We start from the raw sequence: 25,358 nt of genomic DNA on the forward strand, positions 1-25,358 counted from the left end.
TTCCAATGAACAACCAGGACTGATCTCCTTTAGGATGGACTGGTTGGATCTCCTTGCAGTCCAAGGGACTCTCAAGAGTCTTCTCCAACATCACAGTTCAAAAGTATCAATTCTTCAGCGCTCAGCTTTCTTCACAGTCCAACTCTCACATCCATACATGACCACTAGAAAAACCATAGCCTTGACTAGATGGACTTTTGTTGGCAAAGTAATGTCTCTGCTTTTTAATATGCTGTCTAGGTTGGTCATAGCTTTTCTTCCAAGAAGCTAGTGTCTTTTAATTTCATGGCTGCAATATTCACAGATTTATTCATAGTAGAGGTCTCAATCCCTATAAAAATCCTAGAAAGGCATTCTGTAGAGACACACAAATATACTATAAAATTTATACAAATAGGCACAGGCCCTAGAATATCTAAAATTCTTTTGTAAAAGAAGAATAAAGTGGTAGAAATCACCCTACTTGGTTTCAAGACTTACATAGCTGCAGTATTCAAGACTGTGAGGGACTGGAGGACAAAGAGACACTTAAGTCAGTGGAACAGAATAGAGAGCTCAAAATGTCAAATGTAAAACCACAGAATTCTTAGAAAAGGACATAGGAGAAACATCTAGGGACAGGGAATCTGGTGAAGAGTTCTTAGACTGGACATCAAAAGTATAACTAGTAAAATTTAAAAATGATAAATGGTACCACATCAAAATTAAAACCATTGAGAAGGAAGGTATATATGTACACATAGAGCCAATTCACTTCATTGTACAACAGAAACTAACACACCATTGTAAAGCAACTGTGTGTGTGTGTGTCAGAAGTCGCTCAGTTGTGTCCAACTCTTTGCGACCCCATGGACTGTAGCACACCAGGCTCCTCTGTCCATGGGATTCTCCAGGCAAGAATACTGGAGTGGGTTGCCATTTCTTTCTCCAGGGGATCTTCCCACCCAGGGATTGAACCTGGTCTCCCGCACTGCAGGCAGACGCTTTATCCTCTGAGCCACCAGGGAAGCCCAAAGCAACTGTACTCCAATAAAAAATTTAAAAATGAAAACTTTGACCCATGAGAGACTCTGTAAAGGGGATAAATACCTGTTTTTACAAAGGGTACAAACAGAAGGAAAGATTTATAAGCCACTTATATGACAAAGAATTAGCATCTAGCATACAAAGTGTACCTTCTAAACTCAACAGGGAATAGGCCAAACAGTTTAATTAGATAATGGGTAAATATATTTTAAAAAAACATTTCACTGAAGAAGATACTGGGATGGCAAATGAACACATGAGAAGATATTCAATATCATTTGCTATTAGAGGAATGCAAATTAAGACTCCATAAGATATCACTGAACACTTATTAAAACAGCTAAAGTAAAAGTAATGACAATACCAAAGATGTGGAGAACCTGAAATTCTAATATGTAGATGATGGAAAGTTTAAATGTACAACCATTCTATAAAGTAGTTTGACAATTTCTTGTTGTTGCTCAGTCACTTAGTTGTGTCCCACTTGGCAACCAGCAAGTGAAGGCTTGTACTTTGCAGCACACCAGGCTTCCCTGTCCATCACCAACTTCCAGAGCTTGCTCAAACTCATGTCCATCAAGTCAGTGATGCCATCCAACCATCTCATCCTCTGTCATCCCCTTCTCCTCCTGCCTTCAATCTTTCCCAGCATCAAAGTTTTTCCAATGAGTCAGTTCTTCACATCAGGTGGCCAAAGTATTGGAGCTTCAGCTTTAGCATCAGTCCTTCCAATGAATATTCAGGACTGATTTCCTTTAGGATTGACTGGTTTGATCTCCTTACTGTCCCAAGGGACTCTCAAGAGTCTTCTCCAGCACCACAGTTTGAAAGCATCAATTCTTTGGGCACTCAGCCTTTTTTATTGTCCAGCTTTCACATCCATACATGACTACTGGAAAAATCATAGCTTTGACTAGATGGACCTTTGTCAGCAAAGTAATGTCTCTGACTTTTAATATGCTGTCTAGGTTAGTCATAATTTTTCTTCCAAGGAACAAGCATCTTAATTTCACAGCTGCAGGCACCATCCACAGTGATTATGGAGCACAAGAATATAAAGTCAGCCACTGTTTCCATCATTTCCCCATCTATTTGCCATGAAGTGATGGGACCAGATGCCATGGTCTTAGTTTTCTGAATGTTGAGTTTTAAGCCAACTTTTTCACTCTCCTCTTTCACTTTTATCAAGAGGCTCTTTAGTTCTTCTTCATTTTCTGCCATAAGGGTGGTGTCATCTGCATATCTGAGGTTATTGATATTTCTCCCGGCAATCTTGATTCCAGCTTGTGTATTCATCCAGCCTGGCATTTCATATGATGTACTCTGCATATAAGTTAAATAAACAGGGTGACAATATACAGCCTTGATGTACTCCTTGGCAATTTCTTAAAAACCTAAATATACAAATCATAGACTGGATAAGCAAAGTGAAGAGAAGTATTAGTCATTCAGTTGTGTGTGACTCTTTGCAACCCCATGGAGTGTAGCCTGCCAGGCTCCTCTGTCCATGGAATTCTCTAGGCCAGAATACTGGAGTGGGTTGCCATTCTCTTCTCCAGGTGATCTTCCTGACCCAGGGATCGAACCTGGGTCTCCTGCATTGCATGCTAATTCTTTATCATTTGAACCACCAGGAAAGCCCAGACTGGACAAGCAAACTTTTTGTCATTTATTCACACAAAAATCTGCACCTGGCTCATCCTAGCAGCTTTATTCGTAATAGCCCCAAACTAGAAACAACCAAAATATCTTATTATGGGTGACTGGTTAAACTGTGATATATCCTCAGCAGTAAAAATGCAACTACCCATACACCTAACAACTTGGATGAATCTTAACAACATTATGCTGAGTGGGGGGAAAAATCAGTATCAAAAGATTACATACTGCATGATCCTGTTTATACAACCTGCCAAAACACAGAGCCGGAGAATAATTAGTGATCAGCAGGGGCTAGAGGTAGGGGGAGTACTGGGTGTGGCTATAACGGAATAGCTTTATGGGAATCTTTGTGGTGAGAGAAGAGTTTTCTATCTTGGTTTTGGTGGTGGTTACAGGCATCTACACTTGGTATAAAATGACACAGGCCTACACACACAATATATCACACACATATCAAATTCCTGGTTTTGTATTGTACTATAGTTAAACAAGATGTAATCAATTGGAGAAACCAGGTGCAGGTTACAGGAGACCTCTCTGGACTATCTGTGTGATTTCTTAGGAGCTGTAATTATTTTTTAACACAGGAGAATAATTAAAAATAAACCTCATTTTGTCTTGGCTGGCTGTAACCCTATTATCTCATAAGAGGAGAAACCGTGAGACTGTGGAAAACCACGGTACTCAATTTTACACAGACGCAGGACCTGGGGCACCAAACAGGGTCTGTGCGCCAGCGACTGGGAAGCCCTTAGGAGTTTCCCACACCCGTCGGGAGGGTGCGGAGGCGGGGTCCCGGAGCTGAAGCCGCGAGTGAGGGGCGCGCAGCCGAACTCCCGCCCCGCCCTCCGCCGCTCCCGGGAGCCGGTGCCGCGTCCTCACCGCGGGGACTGTCGCCCCAGCATTCCGGACAGCCACAGCGCCTGGCCTCAGAGAAGAGCAAACGAACTTTGAACTAGGAACGTTTTTGGTCAATGGGCTAATCTGCCTTGCTTTGGCTCTTGATTATGAGTTAAAGCCCTGCACTGTTTTCCCTCCCCCCGAACCTCCCGAGGTGCCTGAGCGCGGAGCGGAGGCTGCCGAGGCCTCCAGGGGCGGGAGGCGGCCGCCGGGCCGGTCCTCCGGGAGCCCGCGCCCCGCCGCGCGGGAGTCCGTGCCCCCGGAGGTGGAGGGCGCTCGGGGCGCACGCAGCATGCAATCGCTCAACATCACTCCGGAGCAGTTCTCCCGGCTGCTGCGGGACCACAACCTAACGCGGCAGCAGTTCATCTCGCTCTACGGGCTGCGGCCGCTCGTCTACACCCCAGAGCTGCCCGCGCGCGCCAAGCTGGCCTTCGTGCTCACCGGCGTGCTCATCTTCGCCCTGGCACTCTTTGGCAACGCGCTGGTGGTCTACGTGGTGACCCGCAGCAAGGCCATGCGCACCGTCACCAACATCTTCATCTGCTCCTTGGCGCTCAGCGACCTGCTCATCGCCTTCTTCTGCATCCCGGTCACTATGCTCCAGAACATCTCCGACAACTGGCTGGGGGGTGAGTTCGCGCCCTTTCCTTCGCCCCTAATCCCCAGCCTTCCCCCCACCGCAACACACACTCTGCGCTTTTGACTTTACTTTTTTTTTCTCTCTACCAAATGAATCCAGCGCCCTTTCTCAGAACTTCCTTACCTGCTCTCACTTGGAAATAAGTTTTTGCTGCTTTTGTTTCCGTTCCACCGTTTTTCTTCCTGTCGCTTAGAAACTCAAGTTAGGAAGCACTTAGGAGAGGCTCAGGGCAGTGGGGTGGAAAGTCACATCAGTTATTTCAGCTTCCTTTTCCATAGTTCCCTGGGTGGGGAAGAGCCCCTGGAGAAGGGAATGGCAGGCAACCCACTTCAATATTCTTGCCTGGAGAATTCCATGGGAGGGGAGCCACGAGGTCTTAAAGAGTCGGACACAACTGATCGCCAAACACACACTTTCCATAATTATCAGAACTTTTTCCCATTTTTTGAATAAAAGTGAGATAAAATTTCAAATAATAAAAGCCCCAACAACTCATTCCTCTTATCTCCAGCCTCACTCCCCAGGTTGCCTATACAGGTGTTTGTAGTGCACGTATATTTATGGACTTAAAACTTTAAAACAAACCTAATGTGTTAGCAGGAAAAAAAAAAAAATCTAGTCCATCTTAAAAACAAACAAAAATACATAAACCGACTCATACTTGGAGAAGGAATACAGAAAACATAGTGCCCCTGGAAGAGAAGAGATTAATTTCTCTTCCTTAGAAGGAGAGCAGAAATGGAAGAGAACCATTTGGAACCATTGTTGAGTGGGGAAAATAGACACCAAACTCTTCCCAAATGATCCAGTCTTTCCAAAGACACACGGCTAGAGCATGTGTTTTGTAATCCTAAATAGTAGTGGGTTGTATTCTTACCAATGCTTATGGAGTGCCCTGAGGAGGAAGCATTGGTTGTACCTGTATTTTCATGGGTGAATGTACTCTTGTGACCACATAAAAATTCTTAGAAAGTAGTTGGAAATATAGGGAGAACAGGGAGAAGCCTTGCTATTTCCACCCATTCCTGAGCTAATCCCTTTTATTCTTATGGTGGGTGTTTATTTCATCCTACTAGTACCAACTTGAGATCCTCAATTTAAGTCTCTGGTGTTGTTTTCTTTTTTTTTTCCATTAATTTGTACTGAATTTATTGTAGTGGATCAGGATGCTAAAATCTTTGATTCCCATCTCATCTACGATGTATGTATTTCCCCAAATGCATCGAACATGAGTACACAGCATTGGCTTAAAAGTAACACATAATGCAGTGTCATAAATTGATTTATGGATTACTGACTTTTTTTTGCACTCTGATTTAAATCATTATACTTGCATATTTTAAAGTTGCCCATTGTAACTAACTCCACAGAATTAATGGAAAAACTTTTGACCATCACATATAGCTTTTTTTTTTTTTTTTTTGAGAAAAAGGCACAGGAGTTTTCATTTCTAAATGTTTGTGAAGACAGATCTGTGAAGCATGTTTGTATTTCTGGATGATGATAGCAGCATTTATAAAGTTAAATGAAATTAAGCAAAGTGGGTTCTTACACTGAGAATCAAAAGACTTGGATTAGTACTTTGGCAATAACACAGGTTAATTCAACATATCTGGACTTCAGTTTTTCAGTTAAGTATTAGGGATTCTAGAAGCTTGGAAGTGGAATGGGGCAAATCTTAAGCCCCTATCATTGGAGAGTGATGCCTAGGGAAGAGTACCTGGTGGACCTTCCTTCCTGAGGATTTAGGTGGGCATTGCAAAGATTTTTTTTGAACTTTCTGTTTTCCTAGTTCATGGTGAACATTTCACTTTAACTTCAAATGCTGAAAGAGCATACTACATTGCTTACATATATTTCAGAGTTAGTATGAAGGTAAAGTGTATTATAAAAAGTGCTTTGAAAAAATTTATCATTCCATGAATATGTAAGGAATTAATTCTATGAAGAAGTGTTTAGAGATGGTCTATGTTCATCTGGAACCAGATTTATAGGATAAAGGTTCTTATAAATTGAATAAGCAACACCAAAATTGAAGTTCAAGGGAAAAGAAAGCTTGTAGGCCAACTGGAGATAGTGGTACAAGGAGAATTAACTTGTACTTCACAGGATAGGATAATAATGGCAAAACTCCCCTGATGAATTACAAAAAGAGAGTTAAAGGGAATGTAACTTAAGAGTTGAAATCAGTTCCCAGTTTTTTAATTTATAAAGCTATTGAGGATCCCCTTTATTGGCAAAGCATTTTACTATGAGAATACAAAAATGACTAAAGCCCACATATGGCTCTATGGGCCTCAGAGAATAGGAAATAACCTAAGCTGGGCAAAAGGTAGGTATGGTAAGAGAGAATTTATTTAGCCCTGCAGCATGGAAAAGTCAGGAAGGTTTCATCAAGGCAGGGATCTTGAAGGGTAATTCAGACTGTTTCCAGAAGAAAAAGAAGAATGGAGTGCATTTTAGGAACAGGGCTTCAAAGTGTGCAGAAAAGAAAGTGATGTAGTCCAAGAATACTATTTAAGGAAGGCATTTCAGAGAATCCAGAAATACAGATTTTTATGCTGTTGGCATTAATTCAGATTTGAAAAATAAAATGCAGTTGGGTGAAAGCAAACCTCCCTGTGGGTTTGGCCACATATCACCTGATGTGAAGAGCCGACTCACTGGAAAAGATCCTGATGCTGGGAAAGATTGAGGGCAGGAGAAGGGGGTGACAGAGGATGAGATGATTGGATGGCATCATTGACTCAATGGGCATGAGTTTGAACAAACTCCAGACAATAGTGAAGAAAAGTGAAGCCTGGCATGATGAAGTCCATGGGATTGCAAAAAGCCTGACACGACTGAGTGACTGAGCGACAACAACATGGACCTCCAGTTTGTGTCTTCTCTACAAAGCCTCTCGGACATTTCTGAGAACAGTAGCGTGGGAATGACTTGTGTTTCTTCTTTTAGTGTACTCTTTCCCTAGCTCAGGACCAAGAGCACCTCCTGAATTAAAGCCTCTGCTTTGATAAGATCAAGTGATTCATGCACATGTGAAAGTTTGAGAGGTACTGCTTTAGGTAATGGTTCTCGGACCTGGCTGCACAAAGAATCTCCTGAGGGAGTTTTAAAACTGCGCTGTGCCAGCCCCAGTGCAGACTGGTTGCATCTGCTGCTCTGGAGTAGTGACTTAGAGCCACTGTATGCCTCTCTCCCCAGCTCCCTGCAGGACATGAGATTGTTGCCTTGAAACTAGTCATAGCAGGAGTATTTGAACCATGGAAATTGTTAGTTATATATTTGTCCTTTAAAAAAACCCAGACACTTGTTTTCCAGCATACCCCTGAGCAGAGGTATTAAGTTTCCTTTTGTCCAGTAATGGCACATCCATGACAGTAAGACAAAGTGTATCCATAAACATTTAGTTTATTTATGAGATACAACTGATCCTCAGCATCTAGGTGTTGCCCAGCATTGTGGCAAGCTGATGTACAATCCTGTTTATATACTGTGTCTTACCATCCTGATATCAACTGTCTTTGACCTGTCAATTGACTTGTTCCCACACTACTCCCCAAAACTTCGTCCCATATGGAGTGAGGATTCTCTTCCCCCCAAAATAATAAATAACATTTGCTCCTAACTTTTCTTTGATCACTGATACAAGGATGGGGTTGTGTTATTACCATAGCAATTAACAGTAAGGCCTTGAAAGTTCTGTCTCCGATCTAGTCTGATTTATTTGGTCAGACTCCAGCAGTGAGCTTGCCCACTGTGTTCTTGGGACCAGGGAATTTACCTCTCCTTATCTGTAGCTTACTCTTCTTCATTTTGTCTCTTTCCTCCTCCTCCTCCTTTTATCTTTCTTTACAATATCTACATGTTGCTCCACATTCACTGACTGAGCATGTTCAAATTTTTTTTCCAGCTAAATTCAGTGTAATAAATTGAGCTTCTGAGTAATGCTATCAGACACTTTGCTCTCTTCTCTAGCTTTCCTGTAAACTTCTCTTTTCCTTCTATCTTTGTTTCCTTTATGTCTCTGTCTCTTTCTTTATGCTTTCCCTTTGAATGATTCTCACTTACCCTTATTTTTTTGCATGTGTATCAACAGAAGCCTAGTATGCAGTCTTTCTTTCCTCATTCATTTCTGCATTGAGGGTACAGCCAGGACTGTTCCTTACTTTCCTGATGACTCTGAAATAAGTATCTAATCATCTTAAGCCATAGTTCCTCACTCAATTTGAAGGCACTCTCAACCTCTAACATTCTCTCACCCTCCTTTGTCCCTCTGCCCAGGGTCTAAGTTATTATTAATAGTACTATGAGTCATTCTTGTATTCTGCATTTCCTAGGTATCCGCTCTGTTTATCAGGATATTGTAAATGGTGAGAAAGCTGTGCCCTGGTGGAATAGCCAGGTTTCAGTTAGAGCAAGAAGGGGAAGGAAGCATTCAAAGAAAAGATGGAGAATGCAGAGGATTTTGTTGATGTCAGGGTTCCAGAGTGCATAGTGGAAAAAGCACAGTGGAAGTGTTGGGCAGCAGAGGCTTGAGTCAAGTTGGGATGAGCCTGGATTGGGACCAGGAGCGAGGGATGGTCAAAGAGAACAGGCTTCACAGTGACTGAGGTACATGTGAACTTGAGGCCCGAGGGGTTATTTTATTTATTTATTTGGCTGCACCATGCCTTAGTTGAGGCAGGCAGGATCTTTGGTCTTTACTGGAGGCAGAAAATCAGTTCTAATTTTAGGCTTCTTTATGGCTCTCAGCATTAATAAGGTGAGGTGGGGAGTGTTTGGGGAGAGGGTGGAGTGGTCCCTTGCTGGCAGGGCTCTGTGCCCACTTTAATCCTGCTGTAGGTGTAGTCACAGCCAGGGGCAAGGATGGTCTCCCCGGGTATACAGAGTGCTCTGTGGCTCTCCCTGCAATCCTGCTTAGGGCAATGGAAAGGATTTTCTAATGGTTGTTGGCAAATTGAGTAAAAGCTCTTCTAAAAAAAGGAATTCCAAAAATATCCTAGGTGATGGCTGCATCAGTGAGGGAAGCATATATCCTTGTCTACACTTGAGGACTTCCAGCTTGGGTGATAAAATGTAAAACATCAGAATTCCTCTTAGTGCAGTGGCTCTCAGTCTTGGAAAAACATAGGAATCACCTGGGAAGTTTTGAAAATGATGCCGGATTCTTTTCCCCTAGAGATTCTGATTTAATCAGTCCCTGAGTATCAGTGTGATCCCTGGGTATATGATTTTCAAGTGTCCTGATAGAAAATATTGTAATTTATAACCAAGGTTGAGAACCAATGATGTAGGATAAATGCACCAACACTTGGGCTGTTATAAAGGTGAAAAGAAAGAATGTATGTGAAGTGCTTAAATAGCACGATACCAGTCACATGTACCAGTGTAATATACTGTAGCTATTATATTTTTTTAAATAGCAGTTGGAGTCAGAATGTTCAGAAAATACAGAAGTAGGTTGCATAAAATTTACTCCAACATGGAACTCTGAGGCACTTCTTTTATTGTACACAGCCAATTTCATCTATACTGATGCCCTTTTTTTGGAGTCTTTCCCAATGGATTTGAAAAGAAGTAAAAAATGATTAAAAAAAAAATGTTGGGATCTAAGCTATGCAAAGAAAGGTTAGAAGAAGTTTTCTCTCATCTGGAGAATAGAACTCTAATGCTAAACTAGCACACCAGGTTTTCAGTCTGTTTTACCCCGAGCTGGCTGGTGCAGGTGGGTGACTTGTGACAGATGAGGTAAAGCTCTCAAGCTACATCAGAACAACTCCCTTCTTTCTTTTTAATAGATAGGGTTTTGCATAAGATTTCATATGAAAAAGAACAGTTTTACTGCAAGGAGGACCAGAGGGAGGAAGGGAGCAAAAGAAAGAGCCCTCACTGAACACAGCATGCCAAATTTAGGTGGATTTTTAGAGATTTTGAGCTGATGAATTGTGAAGTGGGTTATTAAAAGAAGTTGTGAAAATTTTATTTGATGATAAGATCTTAATTCTTTGGGCCAGTTCAGAACAGAGAGATTAGACTGAACTTCTTCAGGTCTATATTATTGTTTTATTATTGATTGACTAATGGTTAGAAAATATCACTTGTATTTATTATAATAATTTGTTCTAGAACAGCTCAGAAACTTCAGAGTCCCAGGGGAAATTTAAATACGGTGAAATTGATGTAAAATCAGCGGTATTATGGGCCTTTAAAAAATCTTTTCAGAGGGATGATCAAAGCTATTGATGAAGAATAGTCTCATTAAACTATAAAAGAAATAAATCAAAGGGAGGCCCAATAGCAACAGCAGTTTGGAAATAAAATAAAAAAAAATTGTGCCATGGGGCTGGCCTCTGGGTGATCTTCCCTGGAATCAATTATGTGCACTCTTTAAGAAGGAAAGATGCCAGGGGTCAGAAAATCACTAAATTTTCTCAGACGGTGAGATTGGCAGTAACAGCAATGGGATTTGTATAAAATATTCTCTCTACTTAAGACAAAAACATTTTACAGTTAAAATAAGGAAAGGATTTTAAAATGAGAAAGTTTGAAAAACTTTATTGTTCACATAGAATAAAAAGAATCTTCTTTTAATTTGCTTTTCTGGAATATAACTCAGCATGTTCTTTGACAAGTGGTTGGTTTACTAGGATTCCTGTTTGCAAGTAGAGAAACCCAATTTAAACCAAGAAAAGTGGGGAGTATCTCCACAGAACTGAAAAGCTCAGGATTAGGATTAGCTTCAGGCACAGTTGGCCCTAGGTCCTCCGACAATGGCTCCAGGGCATTGGCAATCTCCCTCTGTGCCCAGCTTCACTTTCTTCTATATTGTGGTCTCATTCTTGGGATGTTTTTCGTCAAGTATGTGTAAGATGGTCCCTGGAGCTATAGGCTTTCATTTTTTTTTAATACGCCCTATCTCAAGATAAATGAACAAAGTATAGTACATACATATAATGAGCCAAGTAGCCAAGTTCTGATAATAAGCATTATGCTAAGTGAAATAGGCCATACACAAAAGATAAATCATATGGTTTCATTTATATTTGCCTGGGCTTTCCAGGTGGCCTTAGTGGTAAAGAATCCCACCTGCCAATGCAGGAGACCCGAGACATGGGTTCGATCCCTGGGTCTGGAAGATCCCCTGGAGAAAGAAATGGCAATCCACTCCAGTATCCTTGCCTGGAAAATTCCATGGACAGAGGAGGCTGGTGGGCTACAGTCCGAAGGGTTGCAAAATGTCAGACACTACTGAGTGGCTGAAGCACTATATTCACCTATCTAGAATATGCAAGTTCAAAGAGATAGAAAATACATTAGACATTATTAGGAGCTGAAAGGAAAGGGAAAGAGTTATTGCTTAATAGGTACAGGTTTCTGTTTGAGAGGATGAAAACATTTTGGCAACAGTAGTGACAGTCGCACAACATTGTGAAGTAATTAATGCCACTGAACTGCATACTTTAAAACTGTTAAAACTGCAAATTTTATGTTACAGATATTTTACCACAATAAAAAATTTTCAAAAAAAAAAAAAAAAAAACCTGAGAAAAAAATCCTATCTATATCAGAAGATGAGAGAGAATCCTTCCTGGTAGCTGTAAAATACTCTGAGGTCTTGAGGCAGCTTAGCATCATTCTCTTACCGATAGAATCAATTATCGTGGCCCATTCTTCAAAATCCTCTGCTCAAAGATCAGTCATATACACATGCCAGTGGGGAGACGGAAGGGCGGGGCCTGCCCTACCTGAATGACTTGGCTTGAGTACAACCACTGTGGGGAGATGCAGAGACAGTTACACCCTGGCATCCTGGCGACCTTGCACATAGGTCTTCACAGAGGACACAAAGGCAAGGCTTAACCTCCCCATCTGGGGCTTCCCCGATGGCTCAGCGGTAAAGAATTCGCCTGCACTGCAGGAGACGCAGAAGATATGGGTTTGATCCCTAGATTGGGAAGATCCTGTGGAGGAGGAAATAGCCACCCACTCCAGTATTCTTGGCTTCCCTGATAGCTCAGCTGGTAAAGAATTCGCCTGTAATTCAGGAGACCCTGGTTCGATTCCTGGGTTGGGAAGATCTGCCAGGAGAAGGGAAAGGCCACCCACTCCAGTATTCTGGCCTGGAGAATTCCATGGACTGCATAAGCGTATGGACAGAGGAGCCAGGCGGCTACAGTCCATGGGGTCACAAAGAGTTGGACGTGCCTGAGCAACTGAGCACAGCACAGCAACCCCTGTCTGACTGAGTCTTGGCAGAACGCTGGTGACGGCTCTTGGAGCAGAGAGAAAAGCCCAGTGAGTAGCCACTGTGAGGTGGTTTCATTCGTCCCATGGGAGACTGTCATCTATCCCTCTAGTTTGGTTTTAGTTAAACGCGGGACTTCCTTCCATGTTCCCACTTAAGGTCCAGCTACGGGCTTTTGTGTAAGTCTGTAAAAACTGTTTGGCGGTACTTTAAGTTGTGGCGGGGGGATCCTTCCCTGCAGAGCGCCCGCTGTCTGTGCCGTTGGTCAGTGGCCCTTCGGGTCTGAGGTATTCCTGTGGGGCTAGAGACATAGGGGGCTGACGCCATGTTGATCTCGTGCTGTCGCTTGTTTCTGTGAATTGTCTGACAGAATCTTACTGACGGAATCTGTGAAAGTGTGACAAGCCAACCTAACAACTGTGGTGGGAATACGGGCGGATTCTTAGCCACCACACTGCTGCTTGGGAACACCCAAATCTTGACAGGATGTTGTCCTGAAGGAAGACGTGCGAGGCAGATAAACGCACTTGACAGGGTTGCCTACCTGTGTCTACTGGACTGAGTCCAGCTAATGGGAACTATGAGCTCCCAAACGTAAGGCCTCTGTCTTTGGTTTCTTTGATGCCCTCCCACAGGCATAAACTCTGGACTAGGTACTGTGGGAGCAAGCTCAACCAGAGTTTTGAAGAGCCTCGTTTGCTTACCTCTCACATCCCTGTCCGCTTCCGCCCGCTCACCTCGCACGTCTCTGTCCGCTTCCACCCGCTCGCCTCGCACGTCTCTCTCCACTTCCGCCCGCTCGCCTCGCACGTCTCTCTCCGCTTCCGCCCGCTCGCCTCGCACGTCTCTGTCCGCTTCCGCCCGCTCGCCTCGCACGTCTCTCTCCGCTTCCGCCCGCTCGCCTCGCACGTCTCTGTCCGCTTCCGCCCGCTCGCCTCGCCCGTCTCTCTTCCTGCTGCCATCACATTCACATGCTCACTGATGGACCAGCCTCCACGCAGCTGCTCGCCCCACCCCCAGCCCAGTACTTGAGAGATGCCTTCTCCTGCTAAGGAGTTTCTTACAAGACTCATTTGTTTAATTTTGGCTGCACTGGGTCTTCTTGGCGGCACGTGGGCTTGCTTTTGTTGTGGAGCATGGGCTCTAGAGCACACAGGCTCAGTAGTCCTGGCGCACAGGCTTAGTTGCTCCAGAGCACGTGGGATCTTAGTTCCTTGACGAGGGAGCAAACCCACATCCCCTGCAGTGGAAGGCAGATTCCCAATCACTGGACCACCAGGGAAGTCCTGCTAAGGAATTACTGAAAGGTCAGTGAACAGGTCTTCATCTTGGCCATTCCCCTTCAAACAGTGTCTCAAAAGGATTCCGCAGAAGCTAAACTTATTTCCTTTCCTGTCTTAAAGCTAAAGACTTGTAATGACTGATTCTGAAGTACTTGAGTAAGTGTTTATTATATTTATCTATCTATGCAAAACTAAATTTGTTCTTCTTATGGCTGGGTTTCTGAGAAATACATTACTTTTCATTCTAGAAAGGTTTAACTTTATTAAGGACTAATAGAAGTCTCCTTAAAAGATAACATGTTCTCATATCCTGGGAGAAATAGATGAGGTAGTTTGGTGCAGTGAAAATGAGCGTGTAGTTTAGAGCCACACTACCTTGTTTCTAATTCTGTTCCACTGTTTATCCTGTATTAACTAGGTTATAAGTTGCATTTCTTTGCATTCTATCTGGTCCTGTTAGTAGACCAAGTGAATAAGTTAAAAATGGATGATGCTGCGCCACAGTGATCAATGTGGCCTCCAAAACTACAACAAAGGTAAAGTTTTTACATCATGCTATATTTTAACAAAAATATTAATGTATATCCAGTTCTTGTGATTTCCCATTGGATTTCAGTATGAAGCAGCTAGTATTTACATGTTTCCACCTATAAAACTTCAAAATGCCTTCTAATACATTTATTAGTGTGTTTATTTTAAAGTGTTTATTTTAAAAAAAAAAATTTTCTTTATGAAATTGAGCTATTTGAAAACATTATAGGTTGGCAAACACAGTATTTAATGTTAGAAGATTTCTTTAATTTCTCTTTGCTGTAGTTTCCTCGTCTATAGGCTTGGGAAAACCTAGGCCCACCTTACAGGGCTGCTGCGAGAATAAATGACCTCACGTTAAAGAACCTGACACTTCCTGGCTACCTGATGAAAGGAAGCAGACTATTATTCACAGCTGCAAACAAAAAACAAACACATAGATATATAGGAGAGATAGTGGTTACCAGAGCAGAAGGGAGGAGGGTGAAGTGGGTCAACTACATGGTGATGGGTGGCAACTAAGCTTTTGGTGGTGAGCACACTGCTGTGTGGGCTTCCCAGGTGGCTCAGTGGGAAGGAGTCCAGCTGCCAGTGCAGAAGATGCAAGAGACATGGTTTCCATCCCTGGGTCAGGAACACCCCTGGAGAAGGAAATGGCAACCCACTCCAGTATTCTTGCCTGGAAAATTCCATGAACAGAGGAGTCTGGCAGGCTACAGTCCATGGGGCCGCAAAGAGTCAGACACGACTGAGTGACTGAGTGCAACACCAACAGACACTGTAATGTACACAGAGGTCAAAATATAGTGTACACATGAAATTTATATAATGATATAAACCAGTGTCCTCAATAAATTCTTTAAAATGTTAGGTGCATTCTACATTGTGTGTAGGATGGTTTTATAACCAATAAGGATGATAGAATTAAAAGGCTGTGTGTACCATGTTTGTTACTAATATCTCAGATACATATGATAATGTATTTATACAAAACAGGATACAAATAATCTGGCCCATTGATGTTTTTTGTTATTAAAATCTTGAAGATATTCACTTCTACATGCAGACTATTATAAAAATTCAAACTAATCATTTGTATTCAGAAAATAAAAGAGTGCTTGATTTCTTTTGTCTCAGAAGCAATAATATTTAATATATCCCTAGAGGAGAATTAAGTGGTAAAAAATTTGTTGGGGCTGATACAGATTTTTGTAATTCCATGCAAGACTCATGCGTCTTTCCAGGCCACTCCAGGCTGCAGGCACAGTGTTGCCATGCCCGTGTCAGTGCCAAGCTGTCCCACTGAATCGTGCCCCCTCTTATAATACAGAGTCTTAAGGTCCCTCAGCTCCTCTGTGCCACCCTCCCCATCCCACCCCAACTGAACCTCCCTTGATTATAATCTGTGCTGCTGATTACCTTGTGAACATCCCTGCTGCCCAGCTGATGGCATGACAAGGCACATCAGGCACCTCAACTTGATAGGAACATGACCAGAGTCATGGTCATGGTGAAGCAATGACATCAGTTTCATGACTGCTGTCCTTTACTCTCTCTTGCTGGCATGTGAGATTTGCTGGGATCTGGGCAGTTCTGGGGCTTCCCAGGTAACACTAGTGGTAAAGAACCCACCTGCCAATGCAGGAGATGTAAGAGACGCAGGTTTGATCCCTGGGTCAGGAAGATCCTCTGGAGGAGGGCATGGCAGCCCACTCCAATATTCTTTTTTTTTTTTTTTTCGCTTTCCAACTGCTTTTATTTTCACAAGTGCTACAAGCTCAAAGCAAACCTTCCCCTCTACCACCCCTGAAGTCCAGTATTCTTGCCTAGAGCATCCCATGGTCAGAGAAGCCTGGCGGGCTACAGTCCCCAGGGTCGCAAAGTGTCAGGCACGAGTGAAGCAACTTAGCACGGGGAATTCTGGATGCTAGAATCTCATCGGCTCTGTAGAGAAGAGAGAATATTCCTGAAATGAATACCAAACTCTTAATATAGAGCTTTCTATGTGGCAGGTCTATTATTATCCCCATTTTACGTGGGAGAAAATGAAGGGACAAAGAGATGGTGCTATGTATCAGTTATCTGTTCTGCATAACTACTCACACTGGTGGATTAACAAACACTCTGATTGTTTGCTCATGATTCAGTGGGTTGGTAGTTTTAGCTTGGCTCAGCTGGGCAGTTGTTTGCTAGTCTCACCTGGGCTTTCCAGGTAGCATTAGTGGTAAATAATCCTCCTGCCAATGCAGGAGATACAAGAGACTTGGGTTTGATCCCTGGGTGGGGAAGATCCCCTGGACTAGGAAATGGCAACCCACTCCAGTATTCTTGCCTGGGAAATCCCATGGACAGAGGACCCTGGTGGGCTGCAGTCCACGGGGTCATAGTGTCAGATGTGACTGAGTGAGCACACAGCTCACACCTGGGGTCACTCATGAGACCCCAGTCCTCTAGGAGCCTAATGGAGGCTCACTGTTGAGATGACCTCAGTGGAGACAGGTCATCTCTGGTCATGAAGTTTCCTTATCCAGTAGGATAACCCAGAATTCCTTGTGTGGAAGCATCACGTTCTAGGACAGTGAGAGCAGAAGCTTGAAGACTCCTTGAGACCAGGACTGGAAGTTGTGAAGATGTCACTTCTATGATAAAGCGTGTCACAGCACCAGCCCAGATTCAAAGAATGGAGAAATAGAGATCTCGTGACTTGATGAGAGAAGTGGCATAGTCACGTTGCTACGGGTGGGTGCAGGGAGTTGCAGACTCATGGAAGAAATGTGTAGCTTTTTTTTTTTTTTTTACAGTTTATCATCATCACATTAAATAAATTGCCCAAACTCATACAGGTAGGAACTGATGGTTCCAGGATCTGAAGGTATCTGTTTCAGTGTTGGGGTTTTAGCATAGTGGCTCTGCTGGAAAGAGGCACTGTTTCTACAATGCATTATGCTTCATCATCTACTTCTGCTACATTTACCTATGGTACCTGCCACACAGTTTGACCCCTAGATGTCAGATACTGTTTTGTTGTTGTTGTTGTTCAGTTGCTCAGTCATGTCCAACTCTTTGCGACCCCATGGACTGCAGCATGCCAGGCTTCCCTGTCCTTCACCATCTCCTGGAGCTTGCTCAAACTCTGGTTCATGAAAACTCATGTTCAGACTCCTGCAAAATGACTCTCAGTAGCTCTTCCCCCCAGTCCACTAACAATTGGACTACTAATACACACACAGAGCCCATCCTGATTGAGATACGGAAGGACCTGTCAGGTTAATCTACAGATGAAATCCCATGCTTGGCTTTTTAAAACTTTTGCTTTCCTGTAATATCCACAGATAATAAAGGACTTCTTTTTTTTTTTTTTTAATTTTTATTAGTTGGAGGCTAATTACTTTACATCATTACAGTAGTTTTTGTTATACATTGATATGAATCAGCCATGGATTTACATGTATTCCCCATCCCAGTCCCCCCTCCCACCTCCCTCTCCACCCGATCCCTCTGGGTCTTCCCAGTGCACCAGGTCAGAGCACTTGTCTCATGTACCCAACCTGAGCTGGTTATCCGTTTCACCCTAGATAATATACATGTTTCAATGCTGAACAGACTTGTGGACTCTGGGAAAAGGAGAGGGTGGGATGTTTCAGGAGGACTTCTTTTTAAGAGGAGGAATTTTATTGGATCAAACTGTAGTCTTAGTATCAATATGAAGCTGGTCCAAGCAAGGATTGTCTTAAGTGGACTCTGTGAAAGAAATAGTAGTAAATTCATTTTAAGAGAACAGTTTTACTTTCTTTGCAAGAACAGTGATGGAGGCTTAGAAATTAGCCCTGATGTAGCACTTAAAGCAAAATAAGTGACACTTAATGAAATAAAATAACACTTTGAGTAAGACGTAGATTCTGTTGAAAATTTCACATTACCTATAGATAGAATCATTAGGTTTAAAATGTATATCTTCACACTGTGTCTGCAGGATGCTAAAACAGTTCATAGATTCAGCCAGTACATTATTCAAGTTAGATTTTCAGTGTTGGAGAAATAACATATCTAAACTTTATGACTTTGAAGACACAATTTATTTACGTATATATATACTCACATATATGGGCTTCCCAGGTGGTGCTAGTGGTAAAGAACCCACCCACCAATGCAGGAGACATAAGAGACACAGGTTCAATCCCTGGCATCAGGAAGATCCCCTGGAGGAGGGCATGGCAACCCACTCCAGTATTCTTGCCTGGAATCCCATGGACAGAGGAGCCTGGTGGGCTACAGTCCATAGGGTTGTAAAGAGCCAGACACGACTGAAGCGACTTAGCAGGCAAGCATACATACGTGTGTGTGTGTGTGTGTGTGTGTGTGTATTTGGTGTCTTTCACTAGAATGGGCTCCCCTGGTGACTCAGACAGTGAGGAATCCACCTGCAATACAGGAGACCTGAGTTCTATCCCTGGATCCAGAAGATCCCCTGGAGAAGGGCATGACAACCCACTCCAGTATTCTTTCCTAGAGAATTCTGTGCACAGTGGAACCTGGAAGGCTACAGTCCATGGGGTCTCAAAGAGTCAGACACTACTGAGCGACTAATGCTTTCACTAGAATGTAAGTTCCATAAGATCAAAGATTTCATCTGTCTTGTTTATCCAGCACTTAGTTAGTTGCCCAGCAATAGAAAGTTCTTAATATCATGTAAGAGGTTATCAATAAATATTTTTAATGAATTAATGTATATCATCTATCTATCATTGCACTGATGTTTGAGGCTTTTAAGGAATAAGTTGTATTTATTTTTGTGATGTGCAGAAGAATGAGATTGCATTGACTTTTGCTTTTTTGGTCGCAATGAGCAAAGATTCAGTTTACCTCGAATAATTGGAGTCTTGGTGAGGCTGTTTTGCAGCAATAAAGGAAAAGGGCTTCTGTGTTGAATTTAAGGATGGTGACAGATAGATTTCATGGAAACTGAAGTGGGTCCTAAAGAGGCAGCCATGTGGAACGCACCATGAGAAGTCATGAATCTCCAGAGCTTAGCCACAAATGTGACTTTGCTTCCCTTCAGCAATTGAAAGGCCTGCTGTTTAAATCTGATTGCTTTTTACTATCACAGTGTTTAATCTTTTGGTTTATTAAGTCTTTCTACTGTCTTGTATCTTCTGCCTTCTGCTTTACTCTTGGTAGCCTGAATAAATCCTAGTGTTCTAGGTAGCCCAGGCTAGGTACAGCATCAAATTCTAAGAAACTTAGTCCAGTAACCCAACACTCATGTAAAATAATTTAAAATTTTACTTGCATACTTCAAAAAACTTTGAAGGTTTTAACTCACTTTTCGCAAGGTTATTTACCCCTTTCTTCTCTGCCACTCAGGTGTTTTCTGTCACAATTTGTCATGTCCCACAAGACTCTCCTCAGCTTGCAAGTCTCAGTTGTCTTTTTCAGGCCATTTGTACTGCAGACACAGCGTTGCTGTCTTGTATTAATGCAACGTCCTCCCACAGACTCTTGCCCTCCCCCTTGGTAATCCTGGACCTCTTGACTCCTCAACTCTTTTGTGCTACACTCCCCATCCTTCCCCAAGAGACGCTCCCTTGATTACGTTCCAGTTACCTTGAGTATGTTCCACTTATATCGTGGACGTTCCTGCTGTTTAGGTCCTTTCCTTTCTCCAGCCTGGCCAGTCTTTTCCCTTTTTGTCTTTCTTCACTGTTCTCCTGTTCCTGTTTGTTTTTTCTTTTCTTCTCTCTCTCCACCTGTTCCCTTTCCTCTGTCCCTTTCCTTCTCCCATTTCCTCTCTCTCTCCTTTAAATCTCAGTCTTATTCATGCAAATACCCCATCTTAATATCTACCCCCCCCCCGCACTTATCCCACACAATCTGGTTAATAAAATGGCCCCTAGAGGGAAATATCTAGCAAATATTTTCCTTAGTTAAGGAGTGAAGTGTTGAAGAGAGAACCAAGCTAGGAAAACTCATCCTATTCTATTTATTCATCTTTAGGTTTTCTGTTTTCTCAAAATCCTGTGGTCTCCATTGTTGCTTATGTCTTTTCTGTGTATCCTCTGGCTTCATTTGATACTGTATCTTCATTTAATTTACTAGGTCTTAGCCCAAAGAGAAGCTTTGATTTTGGGCACAGTATGCTTTGACTTTGACCTTGACTTTGACTTTGGGCCCAATATCCAGTCAGCAAAGGGCTGTGGGGGAAGGGGCAGGGTCGCGAGACCCAGGCAGGGCCTCTCCTTCTGCAGACTCGGAGAGAAGGGCAGGGCCATGCTGTGGCCAGATTGACATGTGAAGCAGGATGTAGTGTGGGCTCCTTCCTTGGAAAATTCCTGGATGCTGCAAAATACACCAGGCTTGTGTGGACTTCAAAGAGGTTAATTGACTAATTTGTTTCCTTTAAATTTATCTATGAAATTCTCAAGTCTTTGGAAGAACTCTTCTCTGTGATAATTTGCAGAGTTAATTCAATAATTATGATGGGAATTTCATGTCAGATAAGTATAAACCTTGGTGAGTTATCTAAATTGGATTTGCTTTTTATCCTTGACAGACTTCACTTTAAATAGTCTTTATTGTAGTAAACGTTCCAGAGAAAGACTTTCTCTTTAGTTAAAACATCTGTATATATATTCCCCATTTTTTCTCTCCTTGGAAAAAGGTATATAGCAAAAACAAAACAAAACAAAAAAAACCTTAATCAAGGAAAGGAACTGGGGGAAAACTACACCCGCTTTTTTCTATTATTGTCAAAAATTCTTGACTTATAGATGTTACTGACACATCGGAAGCTGACTCTATGAGACTGGGATTTGATTATCTTCCATTAAAAACTTGAAGGAAATCTAGCAGAAATAAATAAATAAATAAAAGTTAAGCTAGAGGAATATGAGCCAAAATAGTATAGTGAGCTGTTTGGGTTCCATGTGACTTTTATATATCTTTTTAAGATGCTTCAGTTCTAGGTGGTAGCAATATAGAGAATTGATGACAACTGAAGTTCCTGATGTAAATGAAAAATGGCTACATCACTGGTAACTGGAAGATATCTTATTCTGGGAAGAATAGTACTGGTTCCTTTTAATTTGAAATTCTCTGGAGGGAGGAAGGGCTGCTGTTTGGCTGAAACAGTTCCTCCAGCACAAGTCATTAGGTCAAGTGGTCATAGGACCCGCTTGTGGCCCAGTTACCTTGGTAACACAAATATTTGAAATGGGAAGTAATGCTGCCTGGGATCAAAAGAGAACATCGTCAATAAACTGTGTACTTTTCATGAATGCTTCATACGTGATGATCCCATAGTCTTACAAAAACTATTAGAAACACTAGTATTTCAGGTCAGTAATGCCAGTGTGAGGCTTTTGTAGTTGTAATTTTGTTTCTCAAACTTTCCACTTTTAAAATGTAGACATTAAATATAGATGTCTGCAAAAAATAATAAAATAAAAATTGTGTGCTTTTCTTGCTATTTGGCCTTAAATAATGCTTTTCTTGTTTGTTTGGCTTAAAGCTCAACATTCAGAAAACTAAGATCATGGCATCTTGTCCCATCACTTCATGACAAATAGATGGGGAAACAGTGGAAACAGTGACAGACTTTATTTTGGGGGGCTCCAAAATCACTGCAGATGGTGACTGCAGCCATGAAATTAAAAGGCTGTTACTCCTTGGAGGGAAAGTTATGATCAACCTTGACGACATACTAAAAAGCAGAGACATTACTTTGCCAACAAAGGTCCGTCTAGTCAAGGCTATGGTTTTTCCAGTAGTCATATATGGATATGAGAGTTGGACCATAAAGAAAGCTGAGTGCCGAAGGATTGATGCTTTTGAACTGTGGTGTTGGAGAAGACTCTTGAGAGTCTCTTGGACTTCAAGGAGATCCAGCCAGTCCATCCTAAAGGAAATCAGTCCTGAATATTCATTGGAAGGACTGATGCTGAAGCTGAAGCTCCAGTACTTTGGCCACCTGATGTGAAGAACTGACTCATTTGAAAAGACCCTGGTGCTGGGAAAGACTGAGGGCAGGAGAAAGGAACAACAGAGGATGAGATGGTTCGGTGGCATCACCAACTCAGTGGACATGAGTTTGGGTAAACTCCAGGAGTTGGTGATGGACAGGGAGGCCCAGTGTGCTGCAGTCCATGGGGTCACAAAGAGTTGGACATGACTGAGTGACTGAACTGACCTGAACTTGCTAATTAGAGTCTGGGCAATAGACCTGTAGCGTCATATCACCTGGAACCTTGTTAGAAATGCAGTCTCAGATTCTGTTCCAGACCTAGTGAATCAGAATGTGCATTTTAACAAAATTGCCCATGTGATCCAAATTCACAAGGAAGTTTGAGACCCATAGGTCTCAAATACATTGATCTCTAATACACCATTGATCTCTAATGCACCATTCCTGTGTTCCACTTTGGGACAGATTATTTTCACTGATGGTAATAGGCATTTTAACTAAGCATTTTTTGTTAGCAAATAAACAGGCTAAATATTTCTCTTTGATTGTCTATTATACCACAGAAGCAGTTACTACAGTAACCAGGACTTATGCTATTACAGCTTATTTTTCCAAGTCATCATTATACCAAGGAGGTATGGAATTTAATACACAATCAACTTTATTTGTCTGTCTGATTTGTTGATGGCCCAAATCCAACTGAACCAAATTAAATGGGGGAACATTTCCTCAAAGTAAATAAGCTTTTATGAAACTGTTCACTCTAGTTTCCAGAAATTATAATTTTCCTTAGTAAATCTCTAGGTTATTGAGTGCTTTTTTGCCTTTCTGTAGCCTAAACCTACATTTGCAGAGTGAAATCTGTGGAATGTTATTGTCAAAGTACGTTCTTTGAATAGATTTTTATATAATTTTTCCTTGGTTCATTTATTCATTTACTTACTGATTCACCTAATATTTTTTGAATCCCTAGTTTATGCTAATCATTATACTGAACTCAAATACAAGGGTGAACAGTACACAATTTATGTTGTGTAAGATTTTAAGGAAAGAGCAGTTTTCCTGGAAAATATGAGTAGCTCTGTATTCCTAAAGGTTAGCATGCAAAGAGAAAGTGGTGAGAGATGAAGCTGGAGAGGAAAAGAGAATCATGAAGAGCCTTCTAGTGCTATACAAAGGAGTTTGAACTTTATTCTGAAGCAGAGATATTACTATTCTGGAGCAGTGAATTTCAAACTAGAAGTTGCAACCTGTTAATTAGTCATTTGTGCGTCAGGATTAGCAATTCTTGAAAAAAGCTGAAATAGAGAATTTCAAAGAGCATTTACATAGTAAAATTTTGGTTGTGTGTGTATGTATAAGTGTAATCATATATGTATACACACGTGTAGTAAGAAATTAAATTTCATGTGTGTGTGAGTAATGAAAAGATATTTCCTACTGTAGGTCATGGTCAAAACCGCTATTGTAAAGGAGATCAAGTTAAAGCAAGTACAGTTGCCCACAAGCAAACCAAACCCATCCGAACTCAGCAGCGTCATGGTTATGTTCCGTCACTACACGTGACAATACTCTGTGTCAGCCACCTCTCAGGACTGGATTATTAAACTGGAGGAATTGATGATTCAATTTCTGTGAAACACAGTTAATTTTTAAAAAAAATTGATTTGGGTTGCTAGTAAAGTAGAAGTTTGTATTCATCTTGGAACGTGTGAGTGTGGAATTATTGTTCAGTTGATCGGTCGGGCCCAATTCTCAGCAACCCCATGGACTGCAGCACACCAGGCTTCCCTGTCCTTCACTGTCTCCCAGAGCTTACTCAAACTCATGTCCATCAAGTCGGTGATGCCATCCAACCATCTCATCCTCTGTTGTCCCCTTCTCCTCCCGCCTTCAATCTTTCCCAGCATCAAGGTCTTTTCCAATGAGTCAGTTCTTTGCATCAGGTGGCCAAAGTATTGGAGCTTCAGCTTCAGCATCAGTCCTTCCAATGAATATTCAGGGACTGATTTCCTTTAGGATTGACTGGTTTTGATCTCCTTGCAGTCCAAGGAGATAAAGACTCTCAAGAATCTTCTCCAACAGCACAGTTCAAAAGTGTCAATTCTTCGGTGCTCAGTCTTCTTTATGGTCCAACTCTCACATCCATACGTGACTACTGGAGAAACCAGAGCTTAGACTATACGGACCTTTGTTGGCAAAGTGATGTATCTGCTTTTTAGTACACTGTCTAAGTTTGTCATAGCTTTTCTTCTAAAGAGCAAGCATCTTTTGAGTGTGGAATAGACCGTGACAAAGGCAAAGAGATGAGATTGAGATGAGATTTGTTGAGATGAGATTATGCCAAAAGACACAAGTGGTGGCTGCATGGAAAAATGGCTATCTTACATGGTTTTTTGCCTCAGGCCACATAGCTCTCTGACTATTTTTATCATTGCAGTAAAAAGAAAAATATGATGTGTGCGTATGTGTGTGTGTGTTTGTGTGTGCTCAGTTGCTCAGTTGTGTCCATCTCTTTGTGACCCCATGGACTGTAGCCTGACAGGCTCCTCTGTCCATGGAATTTACCAGGCAGGAATACTGGAGTGGGTTGCCATGCCCTCCTCCACAGGATCATCCTGACCCAGGGATCAAACCTGTGTCTCCTGCACTGACAGGCATGTTCTTTACCACTCGCATCACCTGGGAAGCCCACAAGGCACAAACAGGGGTGAAGGAAAGAGAGCAGAGGCCGGCAGAGATAGACTTCCACGATGTTGCAGAAGCGCAGCAGTCAGTGAGGGCCGTGCGGGTAAAGCGTTGAAAGACAAGCATGTTAGTCAGGGTTCTGCTGGGAAACAGAACCCATAGTATGTGTGTGTATGTATGATCTATTGTGAAGAATCGACACGCACATGATTATGGAGGCTGAGAAGTCCCACAGTCTGTTGTCTGTAAGTCAGAGACCAAGAAAGCATGTGGTACTGGTGGTTCAAAAGCCGGAGAGCCCCAGAACCAACATTGCAGATTTCAGTCTGAATCTGAAGGCCTGAGAACCAGGGGTCTTGAGGACAGAAGAGAAGTTTCTTAGCTTAAGCAGTCAGACAGAGAAAAAATTCAACCTTC

At 42.2% G+C, this 25,358-nt stretch overlaps 1 protein-coding gene across 1 annotated transcript in view; it reads left to right on the plus strand.

Annotated features, from left to right (window-relative positions):
• The first annotated feature begins 3,541 nt into the window (after window positions 1-3,541).
• QRFPR (pyroglutamylated RFamide peptide receptor) overlaps window positions 3,542-25,358 on the plus strand; it is a 51,359-nt gene continuing 29,542 nt past the window's right edge. Inside the window, exon 1 of the mRNA XM_020916551.2 lies at window positions 3,542-4,220. Within this exon, the coding sequence (XP_020772210.1) occupies window positions 3,881-4,220 (340 nt within the window). The 5' untranslated portion in view covers window positions 3,542-3,880. The remainder of the gene's footprint in view (window positions 4,221-25,358) is intronic.

This window comes from Odocoileus virginianus, unplaced genomic scaffold, assembly GCF_023699985.2.
Source record: "Odocoileus virginianus isolate 20LAN1187 ecotype Illinois unplaced genomic scaffold, Ovbor_1.2 Unplaced_Contig_7, whole genome shotgun sequence".
Taxonomy (NCBI): domain Eukaryota; kingdom Metazoa; phylum Chordata; class Mammalia; order Artiodactyla; family Cervidae; genus Odocoileus; species Odocoileus virginianus.